This window comes from Panthera uncia, unplaced genomic scaffold, assembly GCF_023721935.1.
Source record: "Panthera uncia isolate 11264 unplaced genomic scaffold, Puncia_PCG_1.0 HiC_scaffold_1014, whole genome shotgun sequence".
Classification (NCBI taxonomy): Eukaryota; Metazoa; Chordata; class Mammalia; order Carnivora; family Felidae; genus Panthera; species Panthera uncia.
Window position 1 is genome coordinate 1 of NW_026057606.1, and position 19,717 is coordinate 19,717.

Sequence of the window (19,717 nt, forward strand, 5' to 3'; positions counted from 1 at the left end):
CCTACTCCAGAGGCAGAGACTTCTGGACCTTCTCCAGAAGGCAGCCCGCTGAGGACCTCTACTCCAGAGGCAGAGACTTCTGGACCTTCTCCAGAAGGCAGCCCACTGAGGACCTCTACCCCAGAGGCAGAGACTTCTGGACCTTCTGCAGAAGGCAGCCCGCTAAGGACCTCTACTCCAGAGGCAGAGACTTCCGGACCTTCTCCAGAAGGCAGCCCGCTGAGGTCCCCTACTCCAGAGGCAGAGACTTCCGGACCTTCTCCAGAAGGCAGCCCGCTGAGGACCTCTACTCCAGAGGCAGAGACTTCTGGACCTTCTCCAGAAGGCAGCCCGCTGAGGTCCCCTACTCCAGAGGCAGAGACTTCTGGACCTTCTCCAGAAGGCAGCCCGCTGAGGACCTCTACTCCAGAGGCAGAGACTTCTGGGCCTTCTGCAGAAGGCAGCCCGCTGAGGTCCCCTACTCCAGAGGCAGAGGTCTCCAGGCCCTCACCTTCAACTTTAGGAATGCTGGGCCCTGTAATTCTATCTTCATCCCCGGAGGCCAGTCCACTTTCCACAGGCAGGCCTGAGCCCACTGCAGAGGTGAGACCACTGGAGTCAAGATCTCCAGAGGGCAGTCCACTTGAAATTTCCCCTGAGGGCTGTCCACTGGAGTCCAGACGTCCTGAAACTTCTCCACTGCCTGTGAAGTCACCACTGACTTCGGGTACCCCGGATGCCTCCCCAGAGCCTGGCAGCTCAGTCCCACTAGGCACTGGGGGGGCAAGTGTGGATGGCTCCTCCCAGGGGAAGGGCTCCTCCGAGGGGCCTGGCTCCTCCGAGGGGGACGGCTCCTCCGAGGCTGAGGGCACTTCCGTTCCAGAAGGGCCTTCTGTGCTCTCCTCTGTTGCTGCACTGGTGGGAGGCCACGTTGGAGGGATCCCTGGAAGAAAGGAAGAAGAAAGATGAGGTGTGGATTTAGTAACCCTGCCCTATTTAAGCTCACTCGTTCCTTCCACAGCAAAATGTTGCTTGAGAGGTGTGTTTAGACATTTTCTAGTGGAGCCTTGCTCAGTGTCTGGGGAAGGCAAGGAAGGAGGGGACCAGGAAGCGCCCCACCTGGCCGCTGTGCTCTGTGAGGCTCCAGGGGATGCCATCCCCATGGAAGTAGGGGCCTGGCTCCCATGAAAAGTAATCAAGGGCACCTCTCAGGCACCTCCATACTTGGATCTTTTATCTAAATCCACGATTTGCAAAGTGTGGTCTCTGAACCAGCAACACCAGCATTGTCTGGGAGCTTGATAGAAAAGCAGATTCTCAGATCTCACCCCAGTCCCACTGGTTCAGGGAGACTGGGGTGGGGGCGGCATGTTGTCTTTTTTTTTTTTTAATGTTTATTTATTTCTTTTGAGAGAGAGAGAGTGCGAGTGGGGAAGAGGGGCAGAGGGAGGGAGGGAGAGGAAGAGGAAGAGGAAGAGAGAGAGAGAGAGAGAGAGAGAGAGAGAGAGAGAGAGAGAACCCTAAGCAGGCTCCACACTCAGTGCAGAGCCCAACACAGGGCTCGATCTCAGGAACCATGAGATCATGGCCTGAGCAAAAATCAAGCGTTGGATACTTAACCGACTGAGCCACCCAGGCACCCCAGCTTGTTGTCTTTTTTTTTAAGATTTATTTATTTTGGGGAGAGCACAAGCAGAGAAGGGGCAGAGGGAAGGGGACAGAGGATCTGAACTGGGCTCTATGCTGACCGGTTGACAGCAGAGAGCCTGATACGGGGCTCGAACTCACGAACGGTGAGATCATAACCTGAGCCGAAGTTGGACGCTCAACCCACTGAGCCACCCAGGTGCCCCAGCATGTTATCTTTTAGTAAGCTCCCCCACCCCCGAACCCTGACAACACTGATGACCCCTCAAGTTTGAGAATCATTCATCCAAACCATCCCTTCAAGGCAGGGGAGGCCAGCTGGTGTTGTTTGCAAAAATACATCAAGTACATCAACTTTTTCAATTCTGAGAGTGCTATTACAGAGGATTTGGAAAACAGAGGAAAGAAGCCCCATCACGCTAAATAATCATGATGGCATTCTTTTTTTTTTCCATGTTGTTTCCTTGGGCATTTAAAAACAACCTAGCTGGGATTGGACCTCGCATGTTCCTTTGGGCTCATTTCTTAGGTAGAGAGCCTGAGCACAGCGGGTGCTATCCCTCCAGGCAGAATCTTGGCGGTGGGTAGGGGGTTCAGGACAGCAGTCGTGGCATTCAAGAGGACTTCCCATGGAAACTCCCACTAGCTGCTGCCAGGATTCTGTGCCAAGCCACACACTCAAGCCAGAGAGGACTCAGTTATTTTTGTCCTGGTGAAGGGGGAGGTAAGGAAAGGGTCACAGGCGGGTGTGGCTGCTGGGTGAGGTCTCTGGGCCAGGATCCCACCTGCTCCACTGATGCACCCTCACCTTCTGGCATGGAGGGAGGCCAGGCTTTGTGTTTCCAGCAGCCAGAGGAGCGCCGAGCACGGCTGAATTGCTGGGGAACAGTGCACCGAGTGACTAGATGAGGAACTGGGAAGCTCTGATGGACTCGTTCCTTCAAATGAACGTGCCCCTGGGTGAGGTGACTCTACTGAGCACACACACATTACTGTGCATTTAATTCAGCCTTACTCGGGGATGCCTGGATGGTTCAGCCGGTTAAGCGTCCGACTCTTGATTTCAGCTCAGGTCACGATCTCACGGTTCATGAGTTCGAGCCCCACATGGGGCTCTGTGCTAACAGTGCAGAGCCTGCTTGGGATTTTCTCTCTCTCCCTCTCTCTCTGCCCCTCCCCTGCTGGTACTCTCTCTCTCTCTCTCAAAATATAAATATGTAAGTAAATATTAGCATATCCAATGGCCCTGAGAAGGTCTGCAGTGAGGAAACCTGTTAATCTTTCTGTAAGCCAGCATTTCCCTTATGGCCACAAAACACTTTTTCCAACAGGGTGAGGGGCCTAGAAGCTTTCACCCATCGAGTCCCATCTGATTTTATCAGGACAGATGGGGCTCAGGAAGTTCTGGCTGGGGATGCCTGGCCCAGAAGAGACACATAGAAGGAGGAACAAAGCAAGGAGACAGGTCACGGTCACACTTTCAACTACCCCTCTGGGTCCTCACCCCTCTATTAGAGATCCTCCCACAAGAGAGTTTTTAAAAGGCTGGAAGGTAGGGGTGCAAATGCAGGAAGACAGAGTGAGAGGTGCTTTATGAACAAGGCTGCCCCTTTCTTCTCTTGACCGTTGTCCTAGAGGCCAGTTGCGGGGGCTGACGTTGCCCAGAGCAGCACATTCAGCTAGTGTGACACAGAGGGGACACAGAGCACATGTCCCACCCTAGGACACACCCCAGAGCCCTAGCCACACAGACCTGGTGATGGGGAAGTGCCTACTGGGGTGTAGGCCAGTTCCCATTCCGTCTGGTTTTCTGGCTCAGTGGTGAATTCTGGGCTTGTCGTGGTCTCCTCTCCGGAGGGGACAGCAGCCACACCAGGCACCACCTGGGTAGCGATCCATTCCTCCACAGAGGGCGTGGCTGTGCCACCCTCTTCTTCTCCTGGAGAGGGCGCTGCTGAGACACCTAAAGAGATGAGGGTGGTGAGAATTCCTTCCTACCAGTGACCCATCCCAGGTTGGCCCTTCTCAAGGGGGGCTAGAAGATTCCGAGAGGGGCCAGGCTGGTGCAAAAACCTTGCTAGACCTCGACAGTCCCCCCTCCTCCAAACGCAGTGAGATGGCTTCTGTCTTCCTCAATAAGAGCTGTCTGCATCAATTACACAATTTCGATACGCACACACCATCAGCACACACATTATTTCAGGGCGGTCTGGGACATCTCTTCTGCAGAATCTATTATACATGCCAGGCATTGTTTAAAGGTGTTATGTATATAAAATCATTTTATCCCACAACAGCCTTATGAGATAGGTACTATATCATTTACAGCTAGGGAAACTGAGGCACAGAGTTAAATGACTCGCCCAGGGTCAGTGGCTTATAAGAGGCAGATCTAATCTTTGAAGGAAAGCATCTGGCACCAGCCCCCGCTCTCACCTACGGCATGACGCTGCCTTTCCTGGGGACAGAAATTATGGGTCAAAAATAGGAGGCTGTGATTTAAAATCCATGAAGTCACCCCAGCACTGGAGGGTGAAGGAGGGACTTATTGACTGGGGGTAACTGTTTTGGTTTGGGGGCAACCGGAGGTGGGCTTGGTCGGGAAAGAGGCCAAAACCTCTTGGCAGTTACAGAAAAGGCCGAGTTCACGGAAGGTCGGGGACTGTGCACGGTGGGTGCATGGGTAAACATTTACAGGGAGACTAACTGGTGCGGCTTCTGCTGCCCGGGGGCTCCGACAGCGGTACTGGCACAAGAGCCTCGACACATCATCCTCTGGGAGGGGTTTGGCTTTCGTGAGGCTGGCGGTGCAGGGCTGAGCTTTCTCTGAGCTGGGTTTTAAAAGGTGACCCTGGAAGTCTGAGAAACTTGGCAAAGCTCAGGTCTTATTTTTCATTAACTTTGTTTTGTAATAATTCTACATTCACAGGAAGCTACAAAGACACTCAACTTTGATGCATCATATATAAAACACGGCTCAAGCTGCGACTACAATCTAGGTTCCAGTCAGTGCTTTCAGACCCGCCGATCTCATCCCTTCAGAGCCCCGCCCTAAGCCTTGGCCACGCCCTAGCCACGCCCTAGCCACACCCCCTGGGCCGTTTGATGACAGAATTCTCGGAACTCCCGCTAGTAAAGTGGTTTGATCCGCACTGGGTCCTCAGCACAGGTCAATTAAAAATCTGAGTTTCTGGTGTTTAGTGAAGCGTAATAGAACACTTGGACTCAACTCCTCACAAAAATATCTGGAAGCAGGAGAAACCTTGGCAAGGGTTGCAAATTAAAACGGTATATATATGTGTGCATGTGTATATGGGTGTTATTTACAACAGTAAAGCTAACATTTGCTGAGAATTTACTATGTCCCAAGCACAATGCCAAGTGTTTTGTGTGCACTATCCCAGTTTATCGGTACAGCAACCCTTTCAGGTAGGAACTATTACATCACTATTTTATAGATGAAACAGAGGAACAGAGAGGTTAAGTGACTTGCCTAGGGTCACACAGCTATTACGCAGAAGAACTGTAATCAAAATTCAGGTCAACCTGATTTTAGAGCCCAAGCTTTCACTTGCCTCTCTCTGCCTGTCTCGGAGGAACTTGAGAAGGATGTACATGCCTTGGGGTCAACGCTCAAGATCATGCTAGCTCCGGAGCTGGCCCTGCCCAAGAGGGACTGACTTTTCCCTCCTTGCTCTGATGGATGGGGATAGCGGGCAGGAGTGAAGGTGTGAAGGGGTGAAGCCAGAGGAGTCACCCCCAGGCAGAAGGGAGGCTGGAGGAGAGGTGAGGAACACGTACCTCGGAAGCAGAAGGCATGATGCCGGGACAGTGGGTCTGGGAGGCCTGTCTGGTTGGGGTAAAGGTAGACGGTTCTCACGCCTGGCTTGTCTCCGCCACAGGAGGGCCTCGGGGTGACGATGGGGTAGCGGAGGCTGCCGTCGGACAGCCATCCAGCATAGCACTTGTCCAGGCCCTGGCTCCAGGCAGCGTAGAGCTGGCCCGTGGAGGCCAGTGTGGCGTTGTGGGATTCACAGAATGCCAGGGCCTCCTCGAAGGTGAACTGCTCCGGGCGTGTGACAAAGAACACCTCCCCTGGGGGCAGAGGCAGGTGCAGGTGTGACCCTCATGTCCACAGCCAGAGCAGTCTCAGCTCACCCAGGGGCCGGGGCAAGAGAATTGAAGCCAGTTGGTCACTCTACATGGAAACAGCCTCCCTCCTTCTCTGTTTTCTAGACTGCCCCGTCACACTTGGGCACCCCCCTCCTCTGCTAAGAGAGGCGTTCCCTTGGGCACCTTCCCTCCGACCCCCCTGTGCTCCCTACACCACAGCACTTAAGCATGAAGCACCCGAATGGTGTGGACCTGCAACCCCCACCCCCACCCTGGGGGCTCCTCGAGGGGAGGGGTGGGTCCTGTAGCCACTCTTGGGGTTTCGGTCCCCACACCCAGAACTGTACGCAGCTGCTTGTCTGAATTGGGGGGAGGAGGTTCACATTTAGGAGTAGGAGGCCCTACTGTACCGGGCCCTTCTCATACACATCTCATTTGATACTCACAGAAATCTCTGATATGAGGCACAATCAGCCCTATTTTATAGATGAGGAAACCGAGGCCCAGAGAGGTTAAGTAACCTGCCCCAGGTCCCCAAAACAGGTGAGTGGCTATACCAAAATCTTTCTAGAATAATGCCAGCATTTCCAAAATTGGGTTCTATGGGATAGTAATTTGATGATTATAATTGAAATGAAAAGACGTGAAACGCAACAAAACAAAATGTCTGTGGTTGACTAAGCTTGGGCACTTGGCTAAGCACAGTTAAAGAGGTTTTTCTATTGCAGGACTTCTCAGAGGCTTTCATTTGTTCCAGGGCACTGAGATTCTCCAAGAGGCAGATGGTGGAGACCTCGCCTGCAATCCTGGGGGACCCATATGAACCATTCCAGAGGGAGAGAGGGAGCTTGGCCCGAGAGAGGGGCTGGGCCGGCCTTTCTGCCCCTGGGTGGGAAGAGAGCCGGGGGGATGGTAATTCCCCCTCCTCTTTGTGTCTCCCCATCAGCCCCCTGCCTGGCTGGGGCCCCAAATGCGAGAATGTGGCTTGTACCCTCGAGCCTGTCCACGTAGCAGTAGACATCATAGGTTTCTGACGGTGGCCGGACGCCGTAGGTCCTGACTCCCGGGCTGCTGTCTTTATCACCCACACATGGGGTTCGTGGGCTCACGATGGGGTATCTGCAAAGGAGGGCAGGAGGGGCACCTGAAAGCCTATTCCAGGGGCCGGGAGAGGCAGGGCCCGGGGTGAGGCTGGCAGGCCTCTTGGGACTCTGGCAGGGTGCATCTTCAGTGACAGCAGTCCCCTTATGTGGCAAGCTCCCCGTGTGGCTGAGGAAAGGGTCTGGAGGCCCCTGGGGGGATTCCTGGCTTCAGAAGAGAGCCGGTTGTATAGAAGGGCATTGGGTCAAGCTGGAGAGGACCCGGGCGGGGGGGCCTTGAGGAGAGATTCTCCCTCCCTGTTCCTTGGGGGTAAATGACCAAGGACTTAATGTCACCTGGGGCCCTTCGCCACCGACTCAGGATAATATGGCTTGGTTCTGGGGGAGAAATTAGGGGAGCAGCCATGGAGTCATGAATTCGTTCATTATTGCACAGTGTATTGGGTGCCCACTGTGCACTGGGTGCCGTGACAGGTTCTGGCTCCCCAAGCCCGACCCCTCACGGTTCTGGGCTGGAAGCGGGGCTGGGCTCATCCCTCACCTGACAGTCTGGTCTTGCAGCCAGCCAGCATCACACTGCTCGTAGCCTGCTTCATAGGCGGCCTGGAGCTGCTCCGGGGAGGCGATCACTGCCCCGGTGCGCAGGCAGGCCTGCTGAGCTTCCTCAAACGTCAGGGCGTAGCGGGCAGAGCCTGGCCGGTAGTGGAACACAACCCCTGGGTGGGGAGGGGAGGGAGAGAAGGAGAGACGAGGTAGGCTCAGGGCAGGGACTGGATACCAGCATGCCGGTGCCCATGGGGCGGGTCCTCATGGCTTTGAGGGCGTGGAGGGAGCTCTGGCTCCTTGAGGAGTGACTTCCCTTCACCCCCTCCTTCCTTTCCTGCTTCTGATCCTCTTCTCAACCAAGCTGGTTCCTTCCGCTTGTTCAAGCTGCTCCTGAACTCCATCTCCCTGAGAAAGCCTTTGATGACTCTTCTGCCCTGGGTGTCCCCAACCTTCCTCTTTGGGCCCCTCACTCCCAGACTGCTCATTTGTCCCTTTACCCTTTAAAACAAACGCATTTTTTTCTCATGACAAAAAGAATACACGTTCATTACAGAACATTCGGAAAATACAGAAAAGGCTAAGGAATACACCAACCGTTAGCATTTCTTCCACTTGGCCCAGGGGCCAGGGGGTGGGCGGCCTCTCTGAAAGTGGCTGTGAGAGTTTTTGTGGGTGTGCACCGGGCACATTCTGGGGAGTGTCCTCATGGCTTTGGCCAGGTGCCCAAAGGGGCCCTGTCTTTGAGCCCCCCATTTACTCAGCCTTTCCTGTTGTATCCAGCCGCACACACACTTCCCTGGGTGATCGGCCAGGTTATATCACAGCTGCAAATCCCACATCCTCTGTCCTGTGGCAGGTGCCCATCCGTCCATTGGCGCCTTCTCACATGGTGGCCAGTGGGGCTCTTCCCAGTCCCGGGCCAACCCTCAGACCCGGCCATTGTTGGCGTTACCCCCCGGAACTTCCAAACAATTTCTCCTTCCCAACGTATTGTGTTTCTCTGGGCAATTCAGGCTGAAATCCTGCTTGGTGGCATCATGTGTGTGATGGTGGAAGACAGTGACTATTTGCTCTTCCCCCAGGAGGGGACACCACCAAGGCCCTTAGGAAAGCCACCCCAGAATGTCCTTCTGGTTCTTGGATTGGAGTATGGGGAACAGCTGAGCTCTATGTGACATGACATCCAAAGTCTCCAGACATTCCTTAAACACCTGGAACACCATCATCCTAGATCAGGGGTTGGCCGACATTTTCTGGAAAGGGCCAGACAGGACACATTTCACTCTTCATGTGAAGAATGGTTTCTGTCACAACTACTCAACTCTGCCATGACAGTCCTAAATTAGCCACAGATATCACGTGGACAAATAGGTGTGGCTTTGGTCCAATCAAACGTTATTTGTGGACATTAAATCTTGAATGCTATATAATTTTCGTTATACGTCACAGAATATTAGAATATTCTTCTTATTTTGACTTTGTGCCCCGACTATCTAAAACTGTAAAACTATCCTTAGTTTGTGGGCCTTATAAAAATAGGTGGCGGGGCACCTGGGTGGCTCAGTTGGTTAAGTGTCTGACTTCGGCTCAGGTCATGATCTCCCGGTCTGGGAGTTCGAGCCCTGCATCAGGCTCTGTGCTGACAGCTTAGAGCCTGGAGCCTGCTTTGGATTCTGTGTCTCCCTCTCTCTCTGCCCCTCCCCTGCTCTCTCTCTCTCTCTAAGTAATAAAATAAAAAAACATTGAAAAAAATTTAAAAACAGGTGGCAAGCTGGATTTGGCCGCCGGAACTTGGTTTGCTGACCCCTGTCCTGGAAGGCCAGTGCTGTGAGAAGCCCTGGGGTCACCTTTGTAGAAGTTCTCAAGTGGCTCTGTTCTTTGGGGGTGTCTGATGGGGCAAGAAGGACCCCTGGACAAAAGAGGCCCAGTTCTTTATTCGATTTCACCTAGACCCATGTGGCATCTTTACCTGCTTGACACATAGTCTGGTTTCTACCTATAACTTCATTCGAAGGAAATGCTCTGTGGCAAAAAAGCGTGGAGGTCACCGCTCTGGCCCATCCCCCTTTTTTACAAACAAGGAGAACCGAGTCTGACAGGAGAAAGCCTCGGCCCAGGTCTCAAGTTAAGCTGAAGGTACATCCCTAAGGCCAAGTTCTTTCCACCTGCCCCTAGCCCCCACGCGGCCCCCTGAGGGGCAGGCACTTACCTCCTGGCAATCGTGGCCGCCCGGGAACCTCGGTGGCGCCTGGGACTGCGGTCACCTGCACGACATGGTCCTCGCTGGTGAAGGCGGTGAAGGCCAGGCCAGGCGTGGACTCCTCGGGGACACCCCAGGGCCTGGTGGCCTCTCCAGTCCTGTTCTCAGCCTCAGGGAAGGCAGTGGCCCCTACTTCGGGGACAAACGTGAAGGGCTCCTCGGGCTCCGGGATAGTGGGGGAGACGTCAAAGATGGGTTTCACAGTAAGGATCACGTTGCCTCGGGCTTCACCCTCGGTGACGTTTCGGGGCAGAGGCAGCTCCACATCAGGCCAGGTCACTGTCTGGATGGTGATGTCCTCCTCACCACCCACCCCGAAGAAGTTTTCTGGGATGTCCACAAAGTCTTCACCTGGGGCAGGGGGAAAGACCGGCTTTAGGCGCTCAGCCTAGGGCTGGCTTGAGGGAGACGGGCCTCGGATCCACCGGCTTCCCCCACCAAGGGAGGAAAACTCACGGTGCCTCGGCACCTTGCCGGACCCTTTGCAGGCGGCTTCAACTCTGCGCGCGCTCATTCTAGGAGGCCTTTCCATGTTGCAAAAGAATGCGACATCATCATAGCACGAGATATTGACCAAGCAGCTCACCGCTCAGAAAACCAGTCCAGCTCCAGGATCCGTTCTTGATCAACACCCATTGCCTCCTTACCTATCATCCAGGTGCCTTGTTGACCATCTGACGTTGTGACTAGCCAATAGGACGTTGTAAATCAGTTACAAGGTGGAACTGGAAAACCTTGCCAAAGATGTGGGAGCTCACGAAACGGATAAAAGTGACATAAGGCACCTGCGTGTCTCTGTCGTGAGCAAACGAGGGTCTGGCAGAAACGACCAGCCCATAATTTAAGAAAGATGAAATCCACAAGGGTGCTACCACTCTGAAAAAGCTGCTAAGGATACTGAAAGGTTAAGAGAGGCTTTGGGGGAAATCCTCATTACTTTTGCAAAAATACCCATCTTCACGTAAGACCAGCTATGACGGTCAAACGTGAAGTGAGCTATGCCATCGCACCGTCATCAATTTTGTCATAAAGTGATGCAGCCCCATATTACTGGGGGTTTTTTCCCCCTCTAAGAATTAGCATGGGATTGTGATTCTAACCTAGACTGTGTGGACTATAAGAGAAAAATCTCATTTTTAAAGGTTTTAGTCTAAATTTTCAAGATAAATTGCCTGTCAAACCTCTCCCCCCGCACTCTTTTTAAGTGTGCGTCTTTTAAAGCACATTTTAAGTGTGCGTCTTTAAAAAGCCCGTCTTTTTAAGCACATTTGCTTTAAGAGGGTGGGTAACAGTGCCCGCCTGTGCGGCATGGTTCCAGGTCAGGGCCCCGCCACCTTCCCCGCAGACAGATGGGGAAGGCGAGGCTTTCCCCGGCCTCACAGTAAACGTTGGCAGGGCTGTGATTCAAATCTGAGAAAGCGCAGACTCTAAAGCTCGTGCTTTTAACCCTATTCTGAGCCGACGATGAGACAGGGCTGGATGCCGGTGCCTACAGTGGTTCTACGTGACTCTTCCAGGAGCTAGTGAAAACGGGAGTTGCTGGGGCCCCTGGGTGGCTCAGTCGGTTAAGATTCCGACTTCAGCTCAGGTCATGATCTCACAGTTCGTGAGTTGGAGCCCCGCATTGGATCCTCTGCCTCTCTCCTCCTCTCGCTCTTTTGTTCTTTCTCCCTCTCAGGAAGGAAGGAAGGAAGGAAGGAAGGAAGGAAGGAAGGGAGGAAAGAAAGAAAGAAAGAAAAAAGAAAGAAAGAAAGGAAGAAAGAAAAAAGAAAGAAAGAAAGAAAGAAAGAAGAAAGAAAGAAAGAAAGAAAAAAGAAAGAAAGAAAAAAGAAAGAAAGAAAGAAAGAAAGAAAGAAAGAAAGAAAGAAAGAAAGGAAGAATGGGGCGGGATTGCTGAAACATGAAGTTCAGGCACCCTGTGGCCCCTTGAGAAGGAGTAGAAACAAACCCCCATTCCAAGCCCCCCTCCTCTGGGCCCCAATTTCCGTGGCACGACCCCCCTCCCCGCCCCCCCTACCCCCCCCCCCCCCCCCCCCCCCGTAGCAGATGGCGTCGTAGCGGGATGAGGGGTCAGGGTAGCCCGTCTGGTTGGCATGCAGGTAGACAGTCCTCACGCCCAGCAGGTTGCCCCCGCAGTTGGGCCGGGCTTTGGAGATGGGGTAGCGCACACTGCGGTCGGCCAGCCAGCCAGCACTGCACATGTCCATGCCGCTCTGCCAGGCAAGGTAGAGCTGGCCCGTGGTGGCCAGCCGGGCACCCAGCCGCCGACACTCATTGGCTGCCTCCTGGAAGGTGAACTTCTCCGGAGATGTCGCATAGAAGACCTCGCCTGCGAAGGACGGGGCCGGCAGAGTGAGGATCTCCCTCCCCGCTCCTGCCCTGCATCCCCAGCCAATCCATGTGGCTGCTAGGATCCCAAATCCTGCTCCAAATCATCCTTGCACGCACTCTGTTGTGGAACATCTTCCTCCCGGGGCATCTCTCCTACAAGTTAAGCATTGCCTATGCAAGCAATCCTTTACAAAACTTCCCATTCTGATGGGACAAGCAGGCATTGAACTCTGACCCTTAGAGCAGTGGTTCTCAAACTGGGGTCTCTAGCCTGCAGCATCCATAAGGGCATTAGTGGGGGCTTCTGAGCTCTTTTTACTATTTGCAGAAACCTAAGAAAGTTATGTGAGGGGGGTTAGGGGTGCGTGGTGGGCACCTGTTCTCGGGGAAGGTGCTGGCTGGCCCTGTTCAGGGGCAGCTCTGATGGGCAGTGCCCAAGAATGGGGACACAGCTGCTTGCTCCTTAATAGGCTTTGGGCCCAGGCATGAGAATGAGGAAAAGGAGCACAGAGGTGAGAAAGCGGGGGACTGTCCCTGCCTCCAATGAGTCAGGTTGTCAGGTCTTTTCCTGGGAGAAGCTGCGAGCTGGGTTGGGGCTGGGGCTGGGGGCAGCGGCTGCGGTCTGGAATGTCCAAAGGGGTGAAGGGTACAGATGGGAGAACTGTCATCCACATGCCTGGGTAACTTGGGAAGCTCTGACTGGGACCAAAATCAGCACCCTCTACAAAGCAGAGAAAGACTCCAGGTCCCTTCCTGCTATGCTCCAGGGCCCTCCAGAACCAGCCCACGGAGACTGCCTGGATGGGGCTGGGGGCAGGCAGCGGAGAAGCCGAGAGAGGGTAGGGGGGGCAGCCAGCTCTCCTGGGAACTACGTTTCTGTTCGGCCCACCCTGGAGCAGCCTGGGGTGTCCTTGGTGAGGGGGGCTGGGCTGGGCTGGTGCAGTGGACCTTGGGACAGTGACGGGCTGGTCCGAGCACTGAGCGGTGGGGCATCCTGGCTGCGAGGGGCGGTCCCAGGGGAGAGACAGAGACAAGCAATGTCGGGCCCAGTAGCGGTGCCAGACATTTGGCAGGTGCCTGGGGCCCCTGAGGCCCTTTCCCAAGTGGACAGTGAGGGGCCTGCAGGCCCTTTCCCTCCTTCCCATTCTCCCCGTGCATGGCAGAGGGGTTGAGTATGGGGTGCAGCTGGGCTAGAGCCCTGCCCCAGAGGAGGCCCGTGTGATCCCGAGTGTCAGTGGGGAGAAGGGCACCGGCAGGGGCTTTGGGGACGGGGGTGGGGCCTCACCTTCCATGTCTTCAGCGAAGCAGTACACATCATAGGTCTCATTGGTGTCTCGGATGCCATATGTCCTCACGCCCGGAAACTCATCCTTGTCCCCATAACAGCCTTCCCTCGGAGTGTGGATGGGGTACCTGCCAGGAACCCAGAGTGGGGGCGTGACATTCAGGAAACAGAAGGGGCCTGTGGCCTGTGCCCTTGTACCCTCCCTCCGACGTGGGAGGAAACAGTGACTCACTGATGTGTTTGCCAGCATCTGCCCTGGGTACGTGGACCACATGTTTTTACAGTTTTTCCCAAGCTTTACCGAGATGCGTGTTTTCAGTTTGTGGTGACTACAGGCAGCCCCCTTTACCGAATATTTATCAGTACTGAACATATTGTATCAGGGGCCTGCAAACCTCTTCTGTAGAAAGGCTAGATGGTAAATATTTTAGGGCTTGCAGCCTCTGGGGTCTCAACTTGACCACTCAACCCTGCCACCGTGGTGTGAAACCACCACAGGGTTCCCACACAACTTTACGCACAGAAAAGAGGATGGTTGGATTCGGCCCATGGGCTGTCCCTTGCTGACCCCTGCTTTGTATCATTTGGGTCTCACGTCAACCTAATGAGGCAAGTGCTATAAAGACTCCATTTTAGCCTGGAAGAAACTGGGGCCCAGAGACGTTAAGCAATTTGTCCAACGTCACACAGCGGCTAAGTGTCAGAGCTGTGGTCTGAGCCCAGCTGTTTGTGAGCTGGGGATGTGGCCTCTTGGACTATGTGAGGCCGCTGTCTCGTCTTGTTTTCCTTTTAGTGGGTGTTGTGTCCTAAAATCTCAAAGATTGCAAAGATGTTTTCCTTTGTTTTCCTCTGGAGGCTTTGTGGTTCTGGTTTTTCTTTCGAGAGCTCAGATCCATCGTGAATGGATGTCTCCTCTCGCCTGAACAGGCTCGCTCTCACAGACTGAGATCCCTCGAGGGCAGAGCTCTGTCTGTCCTGCTGGGCTACCCATCCCTCAGCAGCTGTACTTGTAGGGGGGAAAATGTGCCAAAAAGTTCAATTTATATATGTCTTGCATTATTAAAAACAACAACAAAAAAAGTAAAGCAGCTAAAAAAAATACACGAAACACCCAAGTTAAAATTTTTTTTTTTTAACGTTTATTTATTTTTGAGTCAGAGAGAGACAGAGCATGAACGGGGCAGGGTCAGAGAGAGAGGGAGACACAGAATCCAAAACAGGCTCCAGGCTCTGAGCCGTCAGCACAGAGCCCGACGCGGGGCTCGAACTCACGGACCGCGAGATCATGACCCTAGCCGGAGTCGGACGCTTAGCCGACTGAGCCACCCAGGCGCCCCCGAAACACCAAAGTTTAAAGGACCAGTGAAGACATCATGCCAAAGGGGAATGTGGGCAGAAAGGAGAATGATGTGTAATTTGCACGGAGAAAATGATCGTGTAGGGCAAAGCTGCTAGGATTTGGACCGGTCGTGGTGCCATGGGATTTCCACGAGCAGAACCCCCAGACACCCCAGGACATGTCCTGGCTCCCTGGGAGCTCCCACATGAGCATGTCTGAGACGGATTGCCCTGGGCACATTTACCGTCTTGCAAATTACACTGTATATTCAAATGAGTACAATAAACCCCCCTTTTTTTTAAAAAAAAAGTAAGGCACACAGGGGCGCCTGGATGGCTCAGTCGGTTGAGTGTCCAACTTCGGCTCAGGTCATGATCTCACGGTTTGTGGGTTCGAGCCCCGCGTCGGGCTCTGTGCTGACGGCTCAGAACTTGGAGCCTGCTTCGGATTCTGTCTCCCTCCCTCTCTCTGCCCCTCCCTCACTTGCATGCACGCTCTCTCTCTCCCTCTCAAAAATAAATAACATTAAAAACATTTTAAAAGTAAGGCACATAAAGGCCTTCTGTGGCAAGTTCTGTATTATTTTAGAATTCCTATCGGCTAATAAAAGTATTTCCACGGTAGCACTGGAGCTATCCAGAAAAGCACCTGATGAGCTTTCTGTAAACAAAATACCTGAGACCTTATTCTATCTTACCGCATAGGATAAACAGCCCCAAATCCGCCTGTTTCTGTGTAATGATAGACGTATTGTCACAGTCGGCCAAGGCACTTACTCCAGCCCCCACCGAGGCCGGCTGTGGTGTCGGGCTGGCACCAGCTCCGTGCCGGTCGGTGTTCCGGTCCATCGCCCACCCTGCCCCGCCCCTCGGGTGGCCCCAGGGAGCTCACCTGACAGTCTGGTCGGCCAGCCAGCCGGCGTCGCACTGGTGGAAGCCGTCCTCGTAGGCAGCCTGCAGCTGTTCGGGTGTGGCGATGATGGCACTGTTCTGCAGGCAGGCCCGCTGTGCCCTGTCAAAGTCCAGCGTGTAGCGTGTGGAGATAGCTCTGTAATGGAACACGATGCCTGCAAGACAGGCGTGGGCGGGACAGCAAGTCAGGCATGGCCTCCGGCCATCGAAGACCTCGAAGAGTTGTGGCCGTGGTCCCTAAGGGGCCCGAGGGACATCTGCCCCGGGCCTCTAGCTGATGCCTAGACCTCCTCTCCACATTCCCACGTCAAAGACCTTGAAGAGTTGTGGCCGTGGTCCCTAAGGGGCCCGAGGGACATCTGCCCCGGGCCTCTAGCTGATGCCTAGACCTCCTCTCCACATTCGCATGTGGCCCTCTTGCCTTTGCTGAAACACCTCCGGTAACAGGACCTCACTACCTCACAAGGTATCTTTTTTGAGTTTCTATAGTTCTGATAATCAGGAAGTTCTTTGAATTCAACTAAAATCTGCCTCCTTTTAATTTTTTCTTGGAACCCCATCTTTTCTCCGGGGAGAGGGACACTTAGAGCCCCATGTATCCTCAGCCCAGGGGCATCCTAGTGCGAGCCCTGTCCTCAAGCCAACCGAAAGGCCACAACCATTCCCTGTGGGCCATCGAGAGAAGGGAACCAGAGAGACTTCATCTTTTTCTTTGGCTTCTGGAACAGAATGGGGCTGGGGGAGGGAAAAGACACCTGGGTGAAGAGTCACTTCCAGGGAAACTTCAGGCAGGTCACTTAATCTCAGTTTACTAGTCTGTAAGATGGGGAGGAGCACAAGGTCCACTGAATCCTGGGATTGCTGTGCAACGCAAACTTTCATTTACAGGTGACTAGGGCTAGGATGTGTTTAATTCCCTCAAAGTCCAGAGAGAATGACAGTACCAGCTCCGTGTTATAGGGGCAGCAGCTGAAGCTTAACTGACTTGACTGAGGGAGGTGCAAGCTGGGGGTGGGGGGCAGCTGGGATCTGAAAACCAGCCCGTCTGGGTCCACTGCTGTGAGGATACTGTTCTGGCTCTTTCCCCAGGCGAAGCAGCATCCCCGTGGGAGGTCCTCACCTTTCACCACGACCTCCAGGGTAGCCTCGCTGTCCTCAATGCCGTGCATAACCTCACAGCGGTACATCCCAGAGTCATTGGAACGCAGGTTCTGGATTTCCAAGGTGGCGTCGCTGGGGATGGCCGGATAGTTGGGCAGCGAGACCTTGTCTTGGTAGGCACCGTCAACCCGCACCTGCCCTTCCGTGGCCACTAGCAACACTACCTCCTTCTCCTTGGAAATGCGGCTCCACTTGATTCTCGGGGAGAGGGGGGCGGTGGAGGGGGCGGTGGTCACGGGGCGCATGGGGTCGATGAAGTAGCAGGGGATGGTGAGGGAGCTCCCCAGGAGGACCCGCAGGGGGGACGGTTCGGGGATGCTGACACTCAGCGAGTTGTCAGGGTCTGTGGGGGAGAGACAGAGCTGTTAGTGCCGAGAGAGGACCGCCCAGCCTCCCTGTCATTTTGGAAATGACAAAAGCCCATGAGCGTGTCCGTATCTATGGTGGGGGCCGTTCCTGTGCCATCGGGAATTCCCGGGAAGCGTTGTTACACCTTTTCCAGAGCAGCGTTCCTCAAGCCCCCTGGTCTCTGTGCCACGAGACAGGAACTATGGAGCTGGAAACGGGCTGCAGAGGAGGGCAAGGAAAGCTCCAGAGCTGACAGCCTCTTCTCTGTTCCTCAAACTGGGGTACCCCGGGGGATGCCAAGCCATAAGACAAACAGGATCACCTTCCTGGAGTGACAGCTTGACTCAAAGATTTTTGGGGAAAAAAATCATGTTGGGGCAGGAAAAATTATTATGGGGAAGAAAAAAAAATCCACACAATGTTTAAAGCTCCGATGCGAAACTTCAAAGGCGTCTCCCAGCTGAGGGGGTCCACTTTGGACTCTATCCCGACTTTGCTGAGGGATAAGGCATTCTCTTCTGCTGTTGGGGAACGGAGGGGGGGTCGGACATTTACATATGTCTGCAAAACATCAGACCGGGGTGGGGGGGTGGGTGGGGGGGATGATCAGCTCCATAAAAACTCATGGGAGAGTGTTAGTAGGGACCAAAATCCTGACCAAATCCTGTCAGAAATAAAAGATCTTCCTGGGACGGGAAAGAAACAGCTTTTGCAAAAATAGCACCTTTCATGGCATGTCATACACTTATGGCCCCCTCCCCTTTTTTTTCCAGGAGAGCCTACAGGTTGAAAATAAAAATGTTCCAGATATTTGTGGGTGGTAGACACACAACAGGGCAAGGAAGGGGGTGCCAGGAATGTTTGGGGTCCAGACCCAACCTTCTGATGTCCTGGGCAGCCACCACCAGGTCCTTCCACAAAAATCTCCCTCTGAGGGCTCAGCCCATGCCCCGTAACACAGCATGGTTTTAGCGCTGGCGGTTCTCTGGGGAGAGCTAAGAGTGACAGCAGTGTCCAACCCTGCAGTTTTTAAAGCTCTCAACCAACCCTAGGAACCGGTTTGCCTGTGTGGACAAACCACCCAGGTTACGGCCCGGGGCCGGGTATCTGTGGGTCCCAGAGAAGGAGTACAGATGGAGACCCATAGAGCCTGCGTATAAATATTTAAAAGTTATAAATCAAGGCCACAGATTGTTAAATAAAATCCGTTCTATCTTGCTATTGGACAATGATACCTTTCAAAAGGAGAAGCCAGACTCACATTTAGAATTCTTGGATTCCTTGGAGAATGGGATTGGGTGGCCACGCAGGAGGCCGGCTTCTCTGCCACGTCTCTGCCCCGTGAGGGCTCCATGCTTACCCCAGCCCTCACGCCCCAGCTCCGTCCACACCCCATACAAACGGCCACCCCTTGACTCCTCCCACGGGCCTGGGGTAGCTCACACCAGGGGAATGGTCCCCCGTCTAGGAGGATGGGCCCAGAGGAGACACCTATGTGTCTCTGGAAGTGGCTTGGGTCCAATTGGGCAGGGAATTAGGGGCATCCTAGGTACCCAGTGTGGTCTAAAGGGGGAGCATAGATCTGTGTGGACATGTCTCATTGGCCCTACAGATTCCTCATCCTTTAAGGAGCACTGGGGCTGGAGGAGGGCCAGAGGAAGGCCTCTACAGTGCATGGCCCAGAGCAGGGGCCTCTCTGGCCTGGGTCTAAGGGAGATACAGCCCACTTTGGGGCAAACCTGTCCTGGGGTCAGTGGATAGTTTGTTCATTTGGTTTAGGGCCTGATGACCAGAAACCCACTTAGTGCCTGCCACATGAAAGAGACCATGGCGGGGGGGGGGGGGGTCTTCCCTGAGGATGGCTTGCCTAGATAAACAAAGACCTGTGTGATTTGTTGGTGGCTTCTTTCTGACCGCTTCTCAAGCAAGTTTCTCTTCTTTGATATCCCAGTTGATCCTCCCTTGCTGGCATTTCCTCTTTTGGCTTATCTATATCCTGCCTCTACCCCAAGCTCAGTATGTGGCAATTTGGGGTAAGGTCCACAGAGGGGAGACTGGGAAGATGGGCACCTGCCAGGAGCTCTCCCCCTCATGCTGTCTGTCCATCCTAGAGGGCAGCCGGGAGAAGCAGTACCCAAGCAAGGGCTCCTGGATGCACGCGTGTCGCCCTCATCCCTTGTGGTTAGCCTTGCCTTCGTTCGATAGGAAAGAGCCAGGGCCAGGAAAAGGCCAGGAAAAGGCCAGGAAAGGGGAAATCATAACCCTGGGAGTAGCAGCACTAAGTTCGGGACCCAGTACCCAGAATCCAGTCTTCAGTGCCTGCTGGATACATGAGACACGCACGGGAGTGTCCTCACCTGAAGCTTCTATTGCGCTGGCTGCTGTAATGACCCTCAGAGTCACAAACACCAAGAGTAAAGTGGTCATAGTTCACCTGGAAGAAGGGAGGCAGAGGAGTTAGGTTCAGCTACAGTGAGGTTGAGGGTCACGTGGGCATAGGACGCAAGGTGATAAATTCCACGTGCAGGGATCTGAAATCACATCAAGATAAAGAGGCTACATGTGGTTGGAGGGATGCCTTCTGCAAGAATCCTCTCTTCACAAAGCCTTCACAGGTTTCTCGGTTTCATTGCACGTGGCAGGCTGGAAACCTCCTGTCTTTTCTAGGCAACCTCCCATCTTCTAATCTGCAAAGGC

General features: G+C 53.9%; 1 protein-coding gene across 1 annotated transcript; it reads right to left on the reverse strand.

Moving 5' to 3' along the window:
- Positions 1 to 7: 7 nt before the first annotated feature.
- On the reverse strand, positions 8 to 19,462 carry LOC125916711 (aggrecan core protein-like; the record flags this gene model as incomplete). The annotated part of the gene is made up of 12 exons (XM_049623013.1): positions 19,378 to 19,462; positions 16,632 to 17,015; positions 15,492 to 15,666; positions 13,262 to 13,389; positions 11,663 to 11,974; positions 9,595 to 9,996; positions 7,381 to 7,555; positions 6,731 to 6,858; positions 5,428 to 5,721; positions 3,380 to 3,589; positions 257 to 922; positions 8 to 142 (listed from the first exon to the last, which is right to left on the reverse strand). Coding segments are annotated over exons 1-12 (3,079 nt in total), but the record flags the coding sequence as incomplete, so codon positions are not given.
- Between the last annotated feature and the right edge of the window lie 255 nt (positions 19,463 to 19,717).